At 37.6% G+C, this 16,379-nt stretch overlaps 1 protein-coding gene across 1 annotated transcript in view; it reads left to right on the forward strand.

Moving 5' to 3' along the window:
* The first annotated feature begins 9,879 nt into the window (after positions 1–9,879).
* The window catches only part of LOC126361189 (uncharacterized), a 156,788-nt gene continuing 150,288 nt past the window's right edge, over positions 9,880–16,379 (forward strand). The window contains exons 1-2 of the mRNA XM_050007770.1: positions 9,880–9,898; positions 11,617–11,694. Coding sequence (XP_049863727.1) covers positions 11,646–11,694 — 49 coding nt within the window. The 5' untranslated portion in view covers positions 9,880–9,898; positions 11,617–11,645. The remainder of the gene's footprint in view (positions 9,899–11,616; positions 11,695–16,379) is intronic.

The following is a 16,379-nucleotide window of genomic DNA, read 5'->3' on the forward strand; positions in this document are numbered from 1 at the left end:
GGTCGTAACACATCTGGAATGTAACATCCACTGTCAAGTGCCGTCAATGCGAACAAGAGGTGACCGAGGCGTGTAACCAATGGCACCCCATACCATCACGCCGGGTGATATGCCAGTATGGTAATGACGAATACACGTTTCCAATGTGCATTCACAGCGATATCGTCAAACACGGATGCGACCATCGTGATGCTGTAAACACAACCTCGATTCATCCAAAAAAATGACGTTTTGCCATTCGTGTACCCAGGTTCGTCGTTGAGTATACCATCGCAGGCGCTCCTGTCTGTGATACAGCGACAGGGGTAACCGCAGCCACGGTCCCCGAGCTGATAGTCCATGCTGCTGCAAACGTCGTCGAACTGTTCGTGCAGATGGTTGTTGTCTTGCAATCTGTTGACTGAGGGATGATCCACATGAGTTCCAAAAGAAATCCGTTGGAATTCGATTACTCGATAAATAGTACAATTCTCAAGGCTGTCAATTCAACTAAGTACCTGGGTGTTAAAATTACGAACAACTTCAGTTGGAAGGACCACATAGATAATATTGTCGGGAAGGCGAGCCAAAGGTTGCGTTTCATTGGCAGGACACTTAGAAGATGCAACTAGTCCACTAAAGAGACAGCTTAAACACTACACTCGTTCGTCCTCTGTTAGAATATTGCTGCGCGGTGTGGGATCCTTACCAGGTGGGATTGACGGAGGACATCGAAAGGGTGCAAAAAAGGGCAGCTCGTTTTGTATTATCACGTTATAGGGGAGAGAGTGTGGCAGATATGATACACGAGTTGGGATGGAAGTCATTACAGCAAAGACGTTTTTCGTCGCGGCGAGACCTTTTTACGAAATTTCAATCACCAACTCTCTCTTCCGAATGCGAAAATATTTTGTTGAGCCCAACCTACATAGGTAGGAATGATCATCAAAATAAAATGAGAGAAATCAGGGCTCGAACAGAAAGGTTTAGGTGTTCGTTTTTCCCGCTCGCTGTTCGGGAGTGGAATAGTAGAGAGATAGTATGATTGTGGTTCGATGAACCCTCTGCCAAGCACTTAAATGTGAATTGCAGAGTAGTCATGTAGATGTAGATGTAGATCGACACGTGGCTGCACGATCCGTTACAGCCATGCGGATAAGATGCCTGTCATCTCGACTGGTAGTGACACGAGGCCGTTGGGATCCAGCACGGCGTTCCGTATTACCCTCCTGAACCCACCGATTCCATATTCTGCTAACAGTCATTGGATATCGACCAACGCGAGCAGCAATGTCGCGATACGATAAGCCGCAATCGCGATAGGCTACAATCCGACCTTTATCAAAGTCGGAAACGTGATGGTACGCATTTCTCCTCCTTACACGAGGCATCACAACAACGTTTCACCAGGCAACGTCGGTCAACTGCTGTTTGTGTATGAGAAATCGGTTGGAAACTTTCCTCATGTCATCACGTTGTAGGTGTTGCCACCCGCACCAACCTTATGTCAATGTTCTGAAAATCTAATGATTTGCGTATCACAGCATATTATTTCTGTCGGTTAAATTCCGCGTCTGTAGCACGTCATCTTCATGGTGTAGCAATTTTAATAGCCAGTAGTGTATTTTATATGACTACATTTTATTCATTTACTTTAGTCTCTTAGTGTACTGTGAATTAAGTTTGCACTGGATAAATTTGTCATCAAAAAGGCATGCTTGGAAGTTGATGATACTGCAAGTCAGCCTCCAACAATTATTGTCATCAGCTGCTTCCTCGTCTTCAGGCGAGAACTGTTCACAGTCGAAATCTGGACAGTCCGGTAAGGGAAGATCATTTCAGAAGTCTTGGTTGATCAAATATACATGGCTAAAATATGAAGCATTTACCGAAAAAGTTTTTTGCAAAACCTTCAAAGAGGCAGATGCTAAAAATCTATTACAATTTGCTTCAAAAAAAAAAAAAAAAAAAAAAAAAAAAAGAAGAAGATGCATTTACTTCAGTTGGGTTTTCTAATTGCAACAAAGCTTTGGAAAAATTCTGTCTTCATGAAAACACGTTTACGCATAAAGAAGGTGTTCTGAAACTAAATTCTATCACTAACCGAAGTGTGGCCTCCCAATTGAATGGGCAGTTACATAGTGATATGAAGAAAGGCCGTTTAGCTCCTGAGATAATTTTTACTACCGTGCAATTTCTATGCGGACGAGGAGTAGCAATTAGAGGGCATGAAGATGTAAACTCATGTTTTTTTTAGTTGTTGGAACTCCGAAAGAATGACATACCTGAATTTAAAGATTGGTTAGGGCGTTTGGGATATAAGTAGACGTCCCAGGATATTCAAAACTAGATCATTGATGTACTAGCAAACTCTGTGTTGAGAAAGATATTGGCTTCAGTCAAGAAGACTGAACATTTTTCTATTAGGGATGACTAAACAAGTGATTCTTCGATTCACGAACAAGTGTCATTTTGTATTCGTAGTGTCGATGATTCCTTAATCGTCAACGAAGACTTTATTGGTTTATATGAGACATCCAACACTGAATCACAAACTTTTTTTAGTATTTTAAAAGACGTTTTCGCTCGTCTTGATTTGTCAAAGGATAACTTAAGAGGATAGTGCTATGATGGTACCTCGAATATGAGAGACAAGTTCAAAGGACTAAAACAGTTAGTTTTGGATATATAACCATAAGCATGTTATGTGCACTGCGCTGCTCACAGTTTAGACTTGGCAGTTGTTGACGGTCTCCGACATCTTACGTTTATGAGGGATATTATGGATTTATCAAAGGACTTAACAAACACCGTAAGGAAATCCGGTAAAAGGGTGGGACTTTTCAGAAGCATACGCTGTGAGAGCACCAACGACCAAGCTGGTCTAAGACTCCTTGTCCGACTCGATGGACTATGCGAGCTTCTAGTATCTTGAGAATATTGAAAAACTTTGAAGAAATTCTAGAGTTTTTTTGAAACATTTTCTGCAGAGGACAAAGCAGAGGCAGGTTACAAATGTGCAGGCTACCTTGAGTCAATGTTACAATTCAAGACCTATTTCTTTTTACATCTTTGTTGCCATGCAGTGAACCCAGTAGAGGATGTCAATGAAAAAAATTCAATGTTCTCATCTACGTGTTGCTGATCTGGAAAAAAATATATGAAGGCTTGATTTGTATATTGAGTGGAAGGTGTGAGTATTGAAATTTTTGGAAATTCTGTTTAAAAGAAAAACCTTTACAAGTTGATGATCCTTCACTTCCTCAGAATCGGGATATACCAAAGAAATATGAAAACAACGAAGCCAGCTCACTGCACACTTTCAAAACCCCAACGGAATACTACAAATCTATTTACATTGAAGTTTGTGAAACGATGCAATCTTGCATTATTGAGCGGTTTGCTTCAACTGGACTCACACGGGTCATCGCAGTTGAAAAAGAGTGCTTGCTTTTAGTAAACAGAGGTCAAACAAATTTTGAAAAGTCGACTGAGTTTTTCAAAAATGACCTGGACATTAAGAGACTGCGCTTACACCTGAATATGTTAGCCAATATCGCTAATAAAAAAAAACAACTGGTCCTAAAAAGCGTGCGTGATTTAAGAAAGTGCATTAAGCTTTTCCAAATACTTCCAATCACGACAGCAACAGCAGAACGATCATTTAGAGCCCTTACACGTCTGAAGTCATATGTCCGGTCAACAATGGGACAGAAGCGATTGGACAACTTGGCTGTTCTTCATGCCCACCGAGATGTTTTGGATATCCGACCAGTCATGAACGACTACATATTCATTAATCCAGTCAGACGGCCTACATTTGCATATTTCTAAAGACACACTAGCCCTAATAATGCATTAATGAAATGAAATGTCGTGTGGCTAGGACCTGCCGTCGGGTAGACCGTTCGCCGGGTGCAAGTCTTTCGATTTGATGCCACTTCGGCGACTTGCGTGTCGATGAGGATGAGATGACGATGAGTAGGACAACACAACACCCCGTCCCTGAGCGGAGAAAATCTCTGACCCAGCCAGGAATCGAACCCGGTCCCCTTGGCATGACATTCCTCGGCGCTGACCACTCAGCTACCGGAGCGGAAGATAATGCATTCTTCGTACTACTTAGGTACTATATTACTATAGTACTGTATTAGTTATTTTCAAATACCTAAATAATTTTAGGGTGTAAGACCCAATTAAAACCACCTATTTACATACTTTTTGACTGAAAGTATTAGGCATTCTGTATTAATTTTATAAACTGTATTGAAGCATTAACTTTGAGGTACTATTTTTATTTACTGAACCCTGAGCCTTAGTCAAAGGAAGCTTACATTAGATATTTCACTTATTAATCGAAGTGCTATTACTTCGCGACAGCAGTATTTCATGTTTTATTCTTGAAATGATAATTTAGGATTCAGTCTTTTCAGAGCTATATATTCACTGATCTGTAATAGTCTATAAGCATGATTATTACTGTAAATTAAATTAGCGTTTTACGAAAATACCGTGCCTGTTATGTTTTGTTTCTTTTTTCAAAGACAAAAAATATCAGGCTTGTCAAGTTTCCCGGGGTGTTAGTTATCGAGAGTCCAGTTTTCGGGCTTCTAACGTTGATCATATGACTCTAAAATGCTTAAAAAAACTTTAAAACTCACTATTTTTCAACGAAAATTTAGAAAATTTCCCGGGGCAAGACCCCCATATGCCCCCCCCCCCCCCATATTTTTTATGCGCCCCCGAAAGCTACGTATAATATCGTAGATATTTAGCTGTCTTGAAGTACCACTTCAAATAGTTGCGTGGAGAAATATTTTCCTGCTAAGTAACTCATGATGATTGCTTGACCTCGCTGTAATGTCGCGAATCAGTAAGTTATCTGTTAAGTTACGTGGATAATAAGATAGTTTGTACCCTTCCTGCAATATCTCTTTAACGAATAAAGTTATCTGAAAATGATTTTCCCCAGCTTCAAGGACACAAGAATGCGCGTCTTTCCACAGGAAGTAGAGAATTTTATGGAGCTGATTTGGATGAAATGAGATACGACAGAAATTTATAGCGAAATCCAAACTCCTTTCAAACTTCCAAAATTCCGTTAATGGGAATCATAACTGTAAACTGGACCACAACTTACTATTAAAACAAACCAAACATCTTATTTTAAATTTTTGTTTCGCAAGTCTTGTGGTGCACACCACTAAGTTGCAGCCCAGCTATAGTCGAGTCGGCACATAGGCAGATCCCTGACAATTAGCAGCACTGTTGCCAGCTTTCAGCTGCATATCGCTAAAGGCTGCAGGCAAAAATAGTAGTCTCCTATAGAACAAATAGCTGCGACAAAGCTGTGGCGAGACCTGCTTACCAAGTCGCGTTACTTGACTGGTTGAAGTAGGCGCGCGAAGCTGCCTCGGTCTAGTCGCTGCAATTGTCGACTGTAGCCTGCCCGTAAGTGCGGCCATGTACATGATTTGTATAATTATTTTCGGGCCAAGAGAGAAACATGACGAACTCCATATTATTCTCAACACCTTAGATAAAATACACACAGTAGTTCTGCATTCTGTGTGACTGGATTCCAATGGTAGAAGTCAAACGTCACACAAGGAATTACTTTGTTTTACATGAAGCGTTTGGAAATTTATCCATCATCTGATATCCAGGAGCGATTGCTGCATGCAGATATAGCAATTCCACTTGTACGTGGAACAAACATTCACAGACAGTAGTCTACATGAATGCAGAAGTACTGGTTACTATAATAACGGTCGCCTGCCTCCTGCGTAACTTTGTCACATGTATGTTAGATTTTAAAAAAATGGATAAATCATGAGAGAATCTTTGACAGCACGGGAAAGCCCGACAGCAATACAGAGTTGTTGTTTTTTTTTCTGGCCGAAGATGATACGACGATTTCAAATACCCATCTGTAAGTATATGTGGCAGGGTTTATATATTTTTTTAAGTATGACGTACGCAATACACTTGTTTGCCTTACCACAATACGTTTCCGATTTAACGCTTTTGAAACAAGGCTACCTTTCGTAGCCTATACTTGATTTTGATAAGTCTCAAAAAGATTGACGTCATATCGATAGAAAATCTCAAGCAATTCAGCTACTGGTACTGTAAAATCACTACGGGCTGCCCAAGATTCCATTTCAATGAGCATACCTTCAGTGGTTCTCATTTGACATCGACGGAATCATTTAACATTTAGTTAACTGATATTTTAGTTCTTAAATACGTATTCGCGATCTAACACCGTTTTCAGTGGATGCAAATTAAGCAAACAAATACGTCAAAGATCCGCCTCAGTTTCCCAACTGAGTATTAATTTATCACAATTGCCGACAGCGCTGCAACATGTAAAAAAATTGCAAATGAAATAAATTTATGCAGTATGTATCGATACTTTTCGACTATGATATAATCGTACATATACATATTGCACAACAGACATCGTAAGATGGTCACAGGAATTACAACTCACCGCAGATGAGACGAATTCACATCTATCGTGTATTATTTGAAGTTCTCTCCTCACAATAAACCAATTAATACTCCTGCTAGTATAGTGTCTTACATATATTTACCGGCCGAAACCTAAAATGAGAATCTGACCAACAGCAAACTTTTCAGACATTGATATTTCCGATCGACACTACATAATCGTTTGTTATTTAAAAAGTTATAACTTACTCTGCCAAATCCTTTTGTAACTTGTGTGTCTATTGCTAGTTTCGATTTTTTTGTACTGAATTTGCGATTTACTTGCATATTTATTTAAGGTTAAAGTAAATATCTATTTCAATGTTGGTATTTGGTACTACGCGCATGCATTTGTCGTTCGTTTCCGTATTGGCCAAATGTGTGTGTTTGAATCAAAGGCGGGCTTTACGTGTTAGTGACCGTTGCTGTTTACATGTCAGTTGGTTGTTGTTAGATTTGGGTGTTCGAACTTGTGAAGTTGTCAGTGCGTAAAACTTCTGTGTACAGAGGTACCAAATGTTTGTTTCTAAGTACACGTATAATATACGGCGTGTGAATATGCATGTGCAAGATAAAATACTTGACTGGCTGTTCAAAACATGTTAAATACCCGAGGTTACTACGTTCCATGTCTAAGTTTAGGATATGTAACACGTAAATATAAGATGCTTTTGGTCGGTATACCAAATACGTGTCGAGGGGAAGATGAATTGGCAGTGGTTGTTTTTGATAGTCGATATCATTGTTACACCTGCTGCTTAGCGTACGTATGACGAATACAAACTTGTTATTCAACTGGAGTCGGATATGAATGAATTTTGTAATATGTGTTTTGCCCAGTAATTGGCTAAATAATACCGGTACATCCTCTTACGCTGAGCTTTTACGTGTTAGAAGAAATTTAGGTGGCGTTGCTGTTGTAATCCCTAATAATTATATATATAGTTATCCTCATTTTCTAACAGTAACGTAACTGTTATTTCTTCTTTTTTGTATAGTTATTTGCCCGCGTCCATATTAGATATTTATTTTTGCCTGTTTAAAACGTTTCTCGGGCAGAGGCAGTTATTAAAAAGGTCGAAATGGGCCTTAGCCTAAGACTGGAATCAGCGTTTTTTTTTTTTAATTTAAGGACGGAGTGGGAAATCAGGTGTGCTACAAATACTGTAAACTTGATCCGAACTGTGGCATGCCCAGGCCAAGTGGGAAGCCAAACATACTTAGTACTTACATCAAAGAACATTAATGAAGTGTTGGAGCTGAGAGTATTGGGTGTGCTCTTCCAATATTAAAATTTTGGTCAATGATGTGTGCAGTGGTATTGTTTGTTTTTCGTAACATTGTCACCCATTCAGTGGGAAATTTTGTCACTGAAACTGCAGCTAGTGATTCAGTACTTCTGGCATAAGGTAACCATTGTGGACAACTGTCTATGGAAGTGTGAGGTCTTCAGCCACTGTCAAGTGACGTTGTCTATAGGTGTATTTGGTTAAATTACGTGCTGCGATTATTGTGACCAAAATCTAAAACACATATTGCTCAAAGTTTTCATGTCATTGAAGTACTTCACATATGGTCAACAGAACGGGTGGAATCGGACGTTTCCATTAACTCGTGTTGGCAAACTAGGGAACTTCATTAAAACAATGTTCATTTGAGTGGAATAATCAGAAAAACAAAGTTAATGCCAACAAACAACAATTAGTGTCTGCAATAACAAGTTTTCCAGTTAAACTGTTGACATCACTGTCCAGTAATATGAATGTATTCATTTTTTGTGCATCTTTGCTACTAAATTTGTCATTGTTGTATAAATTGAATATGTACTTGGAGAAACAGTTGAAACAAATTTAAATGATTAATGCTATCAGTTGGGGTTATCCACATTTGGAATTTGGTGAAAGATTTGGAAGAAATGATATCAGTATGGCAGTGCCAAGAAATATTAGTGCTGGGTGCTTCTTCCACTAATATTTTTTCATATAATAGATTTAGTGAAAGAAGTCATTGCATTGACAGCTGTCAGTCTTTTCTCGATGACTACTACTGGAAGTTACTTAAATGGTCACACATAATGCTCTTTTAAAAAGGAAACACCGCTAATATAACAACTCCCAATTTTGTGGAGGTATTCCATGATACACATAAACAAAACATGGTAACTGAATTTATGAGCGTTAGTTCTTTTTAGTGTACAGATATATTTTCCTGGCATTGTGGCTTCAGATATTCCTAAAGTGTAAGATGTTAGGAGCCACAAAGTTGAGATTGAAATAGTCTTTCACATAAATTTTGGCACAAGCTTTGTTTGAAATAGATTATGTCCTGTTTACAGAACCAGAGATCTCTGACTACAGACAATCTGCCTCATGTTGCTGAAAAGAAGCATATTAAATAGTGGTCTACAAAAAATTTTTGAATTAGGACCAGATATGATTTTAATGGTATGCATCATCATAAACAGATTTGTCCCGAACTCTCAGTGAATGAAGGGAATGAAGGCATGCAAGGTAATACTACTCAGGTGTATTCTGGATTCTCGTGGGGAAAAATGATGTACTCAGAGTATGCTCAAGATAGTTTCATTGTTCCCCCTTTCAAGGAAAGTTGGGGCTAGGTCAGCTTGTTCTTAATTATCCACCAGGTTTATTGTAGCAGTATCTAGTTAGTGGAATTAAAACTTTTAGGAATCGTGTCCATTCACTTCATCTCTTGGCATTAAGGTCAGTCACCTATTCCAGAATTTGGTTAAATGCCGCTCTGAACATTCTTATAGAGTTGCTAGCTTATCAAACAGTTTTGAGGCAGAAAAATTATGCTTACCAAATGTTGGTTATTGTTGTTCACATCTGAAAGACTTTTTTGGTCCTATGCGCCATAACAGAGGTATTTTGCCCGTCATTGTTTACCTCTCTAACTGTATTGTTACCTTTTCTTTCTTTATGGTGATAAGTTGCATGGAGGCAGTGTGTCTGGTAATTTGAAAACTTTGTTCAGGCCAAATTTTGTACAAATGCCATGATAGAATGTAATATAGTATTGTGAGTTCCAGTATTTGCAAAGTGCTGTGACAACTGCTTTCTTGAGATTGCTGTAAACTGGTCAGTTAAGCTGTGGAAATTCTGTCTCCATTAAATCTTTTGATTCAGTGATATTGGAGAAATTAAGCTCTCAGGTTTTCAAATATCGGCTAGTGCAGCCCCCAATAATCAGTGTTTCCTTCTCACCCCATCCAGTAAGTCTCCCCCGACCTGAGGTTCTGGGTTACTTTCCGAACTGTACCCTGTTCACCAAAACTTCTCCAGTCCTTTTCCTTTGTCCCTATTCCTTCCCCTTCAACTCTTCTGCAGAAAAAGAAGCCATTGGCTCCTAAAGCTTGTAAAAGTTAAACCTTCCTGTGTGTGTGTTCTCTGGGCACCGCTTGGTGAGTAGATTTTTTTATCCATCCATTTACATTAAATTGTCAATAATTATTTTCGTTGTTATAACAGGAAACAGAGGGTATCTTTGTAAAATATGTGGTGGTGGTGGTGGTGGTGGTGGCAGTGGTGGTGGTGGTTAGTGTTTAACGTCCCGTCGACAACGAGGTCATTAGAGACGGAGCGCAAGCTCGGGGTAGGGAAGGAAATCGACCGTGCCCTTTCAAAGGAACCATCCCGGCATTTGCCTGAAACAATTTAGGGAAACCACGGAAAACCTAAATCAGGATGGCTGGAGACGGGATTGAACCGTCGTCCTCCCGAATGCGAGTCCAGTGTGCTAACCACTGCGCCACCTCGCTCGGTGTAAAATATGTGTAGAGTAAGCAAACAGTCTTCATTTGATTAGGAATTAATTAGATGTAGTGTTCCTCAAGCTTCTAGCTTGGTTCCGTTGCTTTTTCTTGTGTACAGTAATGATATCTCATCTGTTACGTTGCTAGTTTGTTAAGTTTGAATATGTTACAAACATTGCAATAAACTACAAGTCAAATACAGATTTAGAAATGGCTGCACGTTAATAAAGGGGTCAAAGCTAATTTACTGTCGTTAAACTTTGAAAAGACCCACTATATGCAGTTCAGGACTTTTAAGAAATTTTCTTCCAGCTTGTGTATAATATATGAAGACATGCAGATCAAAAAGGTTTAGAGTGTATAATTTATGGGATTACAACTTGATTATAAATTCAGTTGGGAAGGGCATACTTCAGAATTGCTGAATCGCCTAAACAAATCTGTATTTTCAATGCAAATGATGTCAGATGTAGGAGATAGAAGTATAAAAAAACTTGCATACTTTGTTTACTTTCATTCTATTATGTCTTATGGGATCATATGCTGGGGTAACTAATCAAATAGAGCAAAAGGTTTTAAAGTGCAAAAGTGTGCAATAAGACTTATTTATGGTGTAAATTCAAGAACAACATGTAGAAAACTGTTCAAGGAACTTGATATTCTAACCAAGGCTTCCCAGTATATTTATTCCTTAATGAAATTTTTTTCAAACATCTTTCTACTTCCAGCCAATAGCTCAATACATATTATCAATACTAGAAATAAGAACATTCTACATAAAGGCCTAAAATCACTAACCTTGGTCCAAAAACGGGCCCAGTATTCAGGAACACACAATTTTAAGCAATTGCCAGCGACCATTAAAAACTTGGTGTTAGGTGAAGCACAGTTTAAACAGCATTTGAAAGTTGATAGGCAACTCCTTCTACTCTGTAGTTGGATATTTTTATTAGGGACTGTTAGACCAGCTTACATAAAAATGCCTGTTAGATATAAGTTTTTACAACATATGGTCACAACAGTCAGGATTAGGTATTTTGTGTATGATAAATTTATTACAAGGGTAACTGTGTTTCATTCTGACTATGTAGTCTGTAAAAATTAGCAGTTCCAGTTTAAGATATTCACATATTTTGACAATCTCCTGAAAATAATCTGGATAGTAAGTCTTATATTCAAATGTTCTGTGTTTTCCGTGTTACTCTTTAACATGTTCCACATCCATGAGAATCATATCATTTTTGGATCTATGGAACAAAAACTGAATCTTTATGTAATTAAATAAAGAAAGGATTCTGTCATTATTCAATTTAAAGCTCTCGTTCTCTTTCAAAGATACTGTTTAAATGTTCTTAACCATTTTTCAGGGAGAAGGCATTCCACATCAGACCTCAAAATGGAGAGTGATGCACTACTGGAAATGAACCGAATGGAATTAAGATCTGGTTAGTTTTAATCTCTTGTGAAATTCATTACTTTAGCAAACACTTTATCGGTAGATGGATGATGCAGAATTACTGTTACATAAATTTTCCTTGCCTTCTTGCCTCAATAAATAGACATAGATGCTGAACTTTAATACTTGAACGTGTTTCATTATTGAGAGACTTTTGTTGTTGTTATAATCTCTGTGCAATTCAACGGAGACAAAATGACTGAGCTGTACTTTCCTTTTGATATAATTATAATTGCTCTCCTTTGTTTGTAATTAGTACAGCTAAATTTTTGAGAATCACTGTACTGAATGTGATTACTTTTGTTACCCAGACCAGTCTTAAACTGAAATGTCCTTTTTGCTAGATGTCCTCTTTGCCTAGATGGCTGACTTTTGTTAAAAGGGTTTGAGTGGCAGTAACTGAATTCTGTTGTTGATTTGTTGGAGGGAACAGCTACACTGATTAGTCAGCAATGCCAATAAAACAACAGCCAAGGATTTTATACACACATAAATTAACAGCAGTTAGGTTAGCATTATATCACTAACAAGACAATTTGAAGTGTTAACGTTTATTATTCGTTGCCCGAAAAGAAATGTAGAGCTAGGTGGTAAAACGAATTAGGTTAAGTTTCTTAATATGCAAGATGTGTCTGGAGCACCCATTGAAATGAATAAGGGAGAACATGAGTAGATTAATGTACATTGCTCCATTTCCTTGGTGTAGATATGTAGTCCATAGTAACTTCAAAACACATTGATAAATGACTGAATGTTATTGTAAATAGATTAGATGTAAATGCTGTGTATTTTGTATCAGAGAAAATCCTTGATATTTAGTGATGAGTGCTTAAGCTGTACTCAGTGTTACAAATGGTTCACATGGTTTAAAAATGGCCTGATGGAAGTTAAAGATTACCCTCAGTCTGGACGCCCTTCGAAGTCTACCGACAACACTCATGTGAGGAACGCCAGTGAAATTGTGCTGCTAATCAAAGACAAACTGTTGGAAAGATTGCAGAAGAATGTAACATTCCAGTTGGATCATGTCAGGAAATCCTGACATAGCATCTTGAAATGTGTCATGTTTCCACCAAGTTCGTCCCATAGCTCATGAGTCAGGACCAGAAAGGCCTTTGCCGCACAATCTGTGAAGAGCTTTTGGATCACACAAATGAGAAAGAGATGTTCCATAAGAGAATCATAACTGGCGATGAGATGTGAGTCTAGGGTTATGATGCTGAGACCGAGGTTGTCTTCAAAAAGGGTCAGGAAAGGTTCTCAAAGACCAAAAAAAGGATGTCAGGTCAAGTCTAATTGCAAATCTGTGCTGATAGTTTTCTTTGACTGTGAAGAATTAGTTCATCATGAATTCATAGCACATGGACAAACCATTGATCGATGGTAATGTCTGGACGTGTTGCAACATTTGCGAGATAATTTGAGAAGGAAACTGCATGAGATGTGGCAAGACAATTCATGGCTGTCGCATCATAAGAATGCACCTGGGAATTCATCTCTGTTGGTGTGTGGCTATTGCACGAAAACAAAATCACTGTGCTGCCATATCCTCCGTACTCACACAGACCTGATCCCTGAAGACTTTTTTTTATTATTTTGTTTATTCCAAAGCTGAAAACCCTGTTGAAAAGGATGAGGATTTGAAACAATAGACGAGATAAAAGAAAATTCGTCGACGGCACTTTATGCAGTCCAGCAAGAGGCATACCAAGACTGCTTCTGCAAGTGGGAACAGTGTCGGGAGCAGTGTATCGATTGTGGAGGAGAGTATTTCAAAGGAGACCATGTGCAGGGAATAGAAGGTAAACATAAAAAAAATTTTTGCACAAAGTTCTGGAATTTTTTGAACAGACCTTGTATGTGTAATGTAGCAGTCAATTGGTGCACGTTTTATCCTGCTTGCTGGTTAAAATTCCATGTATGGACTTCTTGTGGCAGCAACATATCAGAAATCCAATATGTGATTGATCTGTATTTATTACATTAACCTCAGCATCAACATAGGTACACCCATACCTCTTAAAGTGTATAGTATAACACCAGGATTTCCTAAACTGTTCCCTGAACACTGGTATTCTGCGAAAAGTCAATAAGTGCTCCATGATAAACTATTACATTTAGCAACTGGTATCTTAACATCCTCCCGTCCCCCAATATTTTGAAAATTCATTAAGATTTTGTTGAGCTAAGATTCAAAATTGAAGTAATCACTGAATAAAACAAATTTTCACATTTCTTAAGTTCTATCAACTTTCAAAATAAAGGTGTTCCATCAGAGTGGCAGGTTTCTCTAAGTGTTCTCAGAGGAATGGTTTGGGAACCCCAGTCTTGTTTGTATAGAACAAAACCATTTGAGTAATTTATGAGAGCCTCCTATAACTCTTTGTCAATGTTCAGTTTGTGTTAATGGTTCACGATCAAGATTAAAAGCTTTGTGTGTGTGTGTGTGTGTGTGTGTGTGTGTGTGTGTGTGTGTGTGTGTGTGTTTGTGTGTGTGTGTGTTTGTGTGTGTTTGTGTGTTTGTAGTCTTCAGAAGCCTTATAAGAGGCTAAGTACATTAATAATGTTTCTTTAGTGACCGTTTCTAGCAAAGCAGTTTAATTTCCAGCTAGAACAAATTAACTTGTACATTTTTTTCCTCATAAAGTATACAATGCCATGCTGAAGAGATTTCATTCAGTAATGCTAATGCTGTCATTCCGTCTAGAAATCACTTCCAAAGAATATATTTAAACAAATATGCGACCCTGAATTGGAATTCCATCTTATAAAAGCTTCTTAACCTACTTTGCTGATTTTTGTGACTATCGCGCTATGTTATGGGAACTTACACCGAGTGAATGTGCTTCACTTCTAAATGAACTTGACTATGTGTGTATTATGAACCTGTATCTCTTATACTTCACAAATATCAAAATTCCTTGGTTATAAAACATGAAATTCTCTCTTTGAAGTACAATTACAAATGATGATACTTCATTTCATTAACTTTCAGGCATGTACATGCTCCCCAACAATGCCTAAACTCATAAACACTTGTATTAGTAGTTAAGCTTGTTCCGCTTTAATGCAGACAAAAACATTGCTGCTTCGGAATTTAACATTAAATTAGCAGATTATCGCTCTTCGTGGGAAACTTTCCACTTATTTTCAAATATCAGTATGTTGCGTCAATGGAAGTTACTAATAAACATGATGGTGTCTCGTCCAGACTTCATAAATAATTCTGCATGCCTTTTTGCCAATAGTCCTAATTACTTTTATCCTATGAACCAGTCTAATATTTTGAAATTGTTAATAATTTGTAACAAATTCTTCAAACAATTTATGTGCAATGTGACTGCATGCAGCAGCTCTTTACAAAACATGAACTAGTATCCTTACACATACGTACTTGACACCAGTCCCACTTTGGCATGGTTGACATTAAATAATGCAAGTGACACGACTTTGTAAATTTTAATTCGTGCATTATATCAGTGATAATACCGTTCCTTGCAGCTCCCCAGTAGCTTTTTTTTATGCCAAATTTTTTCAGTGCCCAAAAGGAAACTAGAAATATAAAAAAAAAAGCCAAACCTCGTCAGAGGAACCAATAATCACATAGTAATGAATAACCCAGCAGGAGCTATTTCCTGAGATGTCCCACTGTAATAAAATAGAAATATCGCACACACTTCACATATTTTTGTCCCTACACAAATAATTACAATCTGTTTTATAGATGTGATAAGCAGACGTAAAATATGTATGAAAGTGAAATTGGTCATATATCTAAACAACAAAAAATATTAAAATTCCTCTTGTACAATTGTACTTAACGAGTAGCCATGAAAATAATGTGAAAAGATACTTGGGGCAATCCAGTTAAATCTCTGTACCATAATGTTTATCCTGAGCACTAACTTTTTCTATACATAAGATCATACTTCATTACTGTAAAGACAACAACATATAAATAAACATATAATATGAGCAAGTCTGTGTGAAAAAACAATCATTACAAAATCATCAGTTCTTAGACTCCTCAAAACATTGGTTATCTTCTAATTATGCAGCTTGTGATCACTAAAAAATATGACTTAAGGCTTCTACCTACTTCGAACATCTTTCTATAAGCTCATCAATTACGGTAATTAAAATATCCCATTTACATGAACATAGCTTAGTCTACGCAAAAGGACTCTACTCCTAAAGTTTAATGTAGCTTAGTACATTGAAGCAATCAAAGGCAACTTACTTATTCATCAGACTGGAAGCTAATAAGTTAAATGTTTCTGACATGGTAAAGCATCTTGAGACAACATAAAATAGAGCATCCTTTCTCTAGTGAAAATCAAACCAATTACTTAGGTTATGTCACTAGGATGAACTAGGAAAAACAAAACCTAAAAATATTTGCTTTCTACATCAGTACTTTCTAATCAAAGAGAAGAAACATTCTATTGTATATTGCCACATCTATTGGCACAGAAGCAAAATATGTTGTAATCATAATTTATATATTAGCTGGCATGACATTAAGAAACAGGTAAGTTTATTCTTTTGTGTGAGTACATGAAAAATAGACTAAGTGTGATACTTAGGGTTGGAAAACATTTGAAAAATACAACTAATAAGTTATAATTAATCTGCTTAATAAGAAACACTCGTAATTGGCATTTTTACTTTGCT

This window comes from Schistocerca gregaria, chromosome 1 (assembly GCF_023897955.1).
Source record: "Schistocerca gregaria isolate iqSchGreg1 chromosome 1, iqSchGreg1.2, whole genome shotgun sequence".
Classification (NCBI taxonomy): Eukaryota; Metazoa; Arthropoda; class Insecta; order Orthoptera; family Acrididae; genus Schistocerca; species Schistocerca gregaria.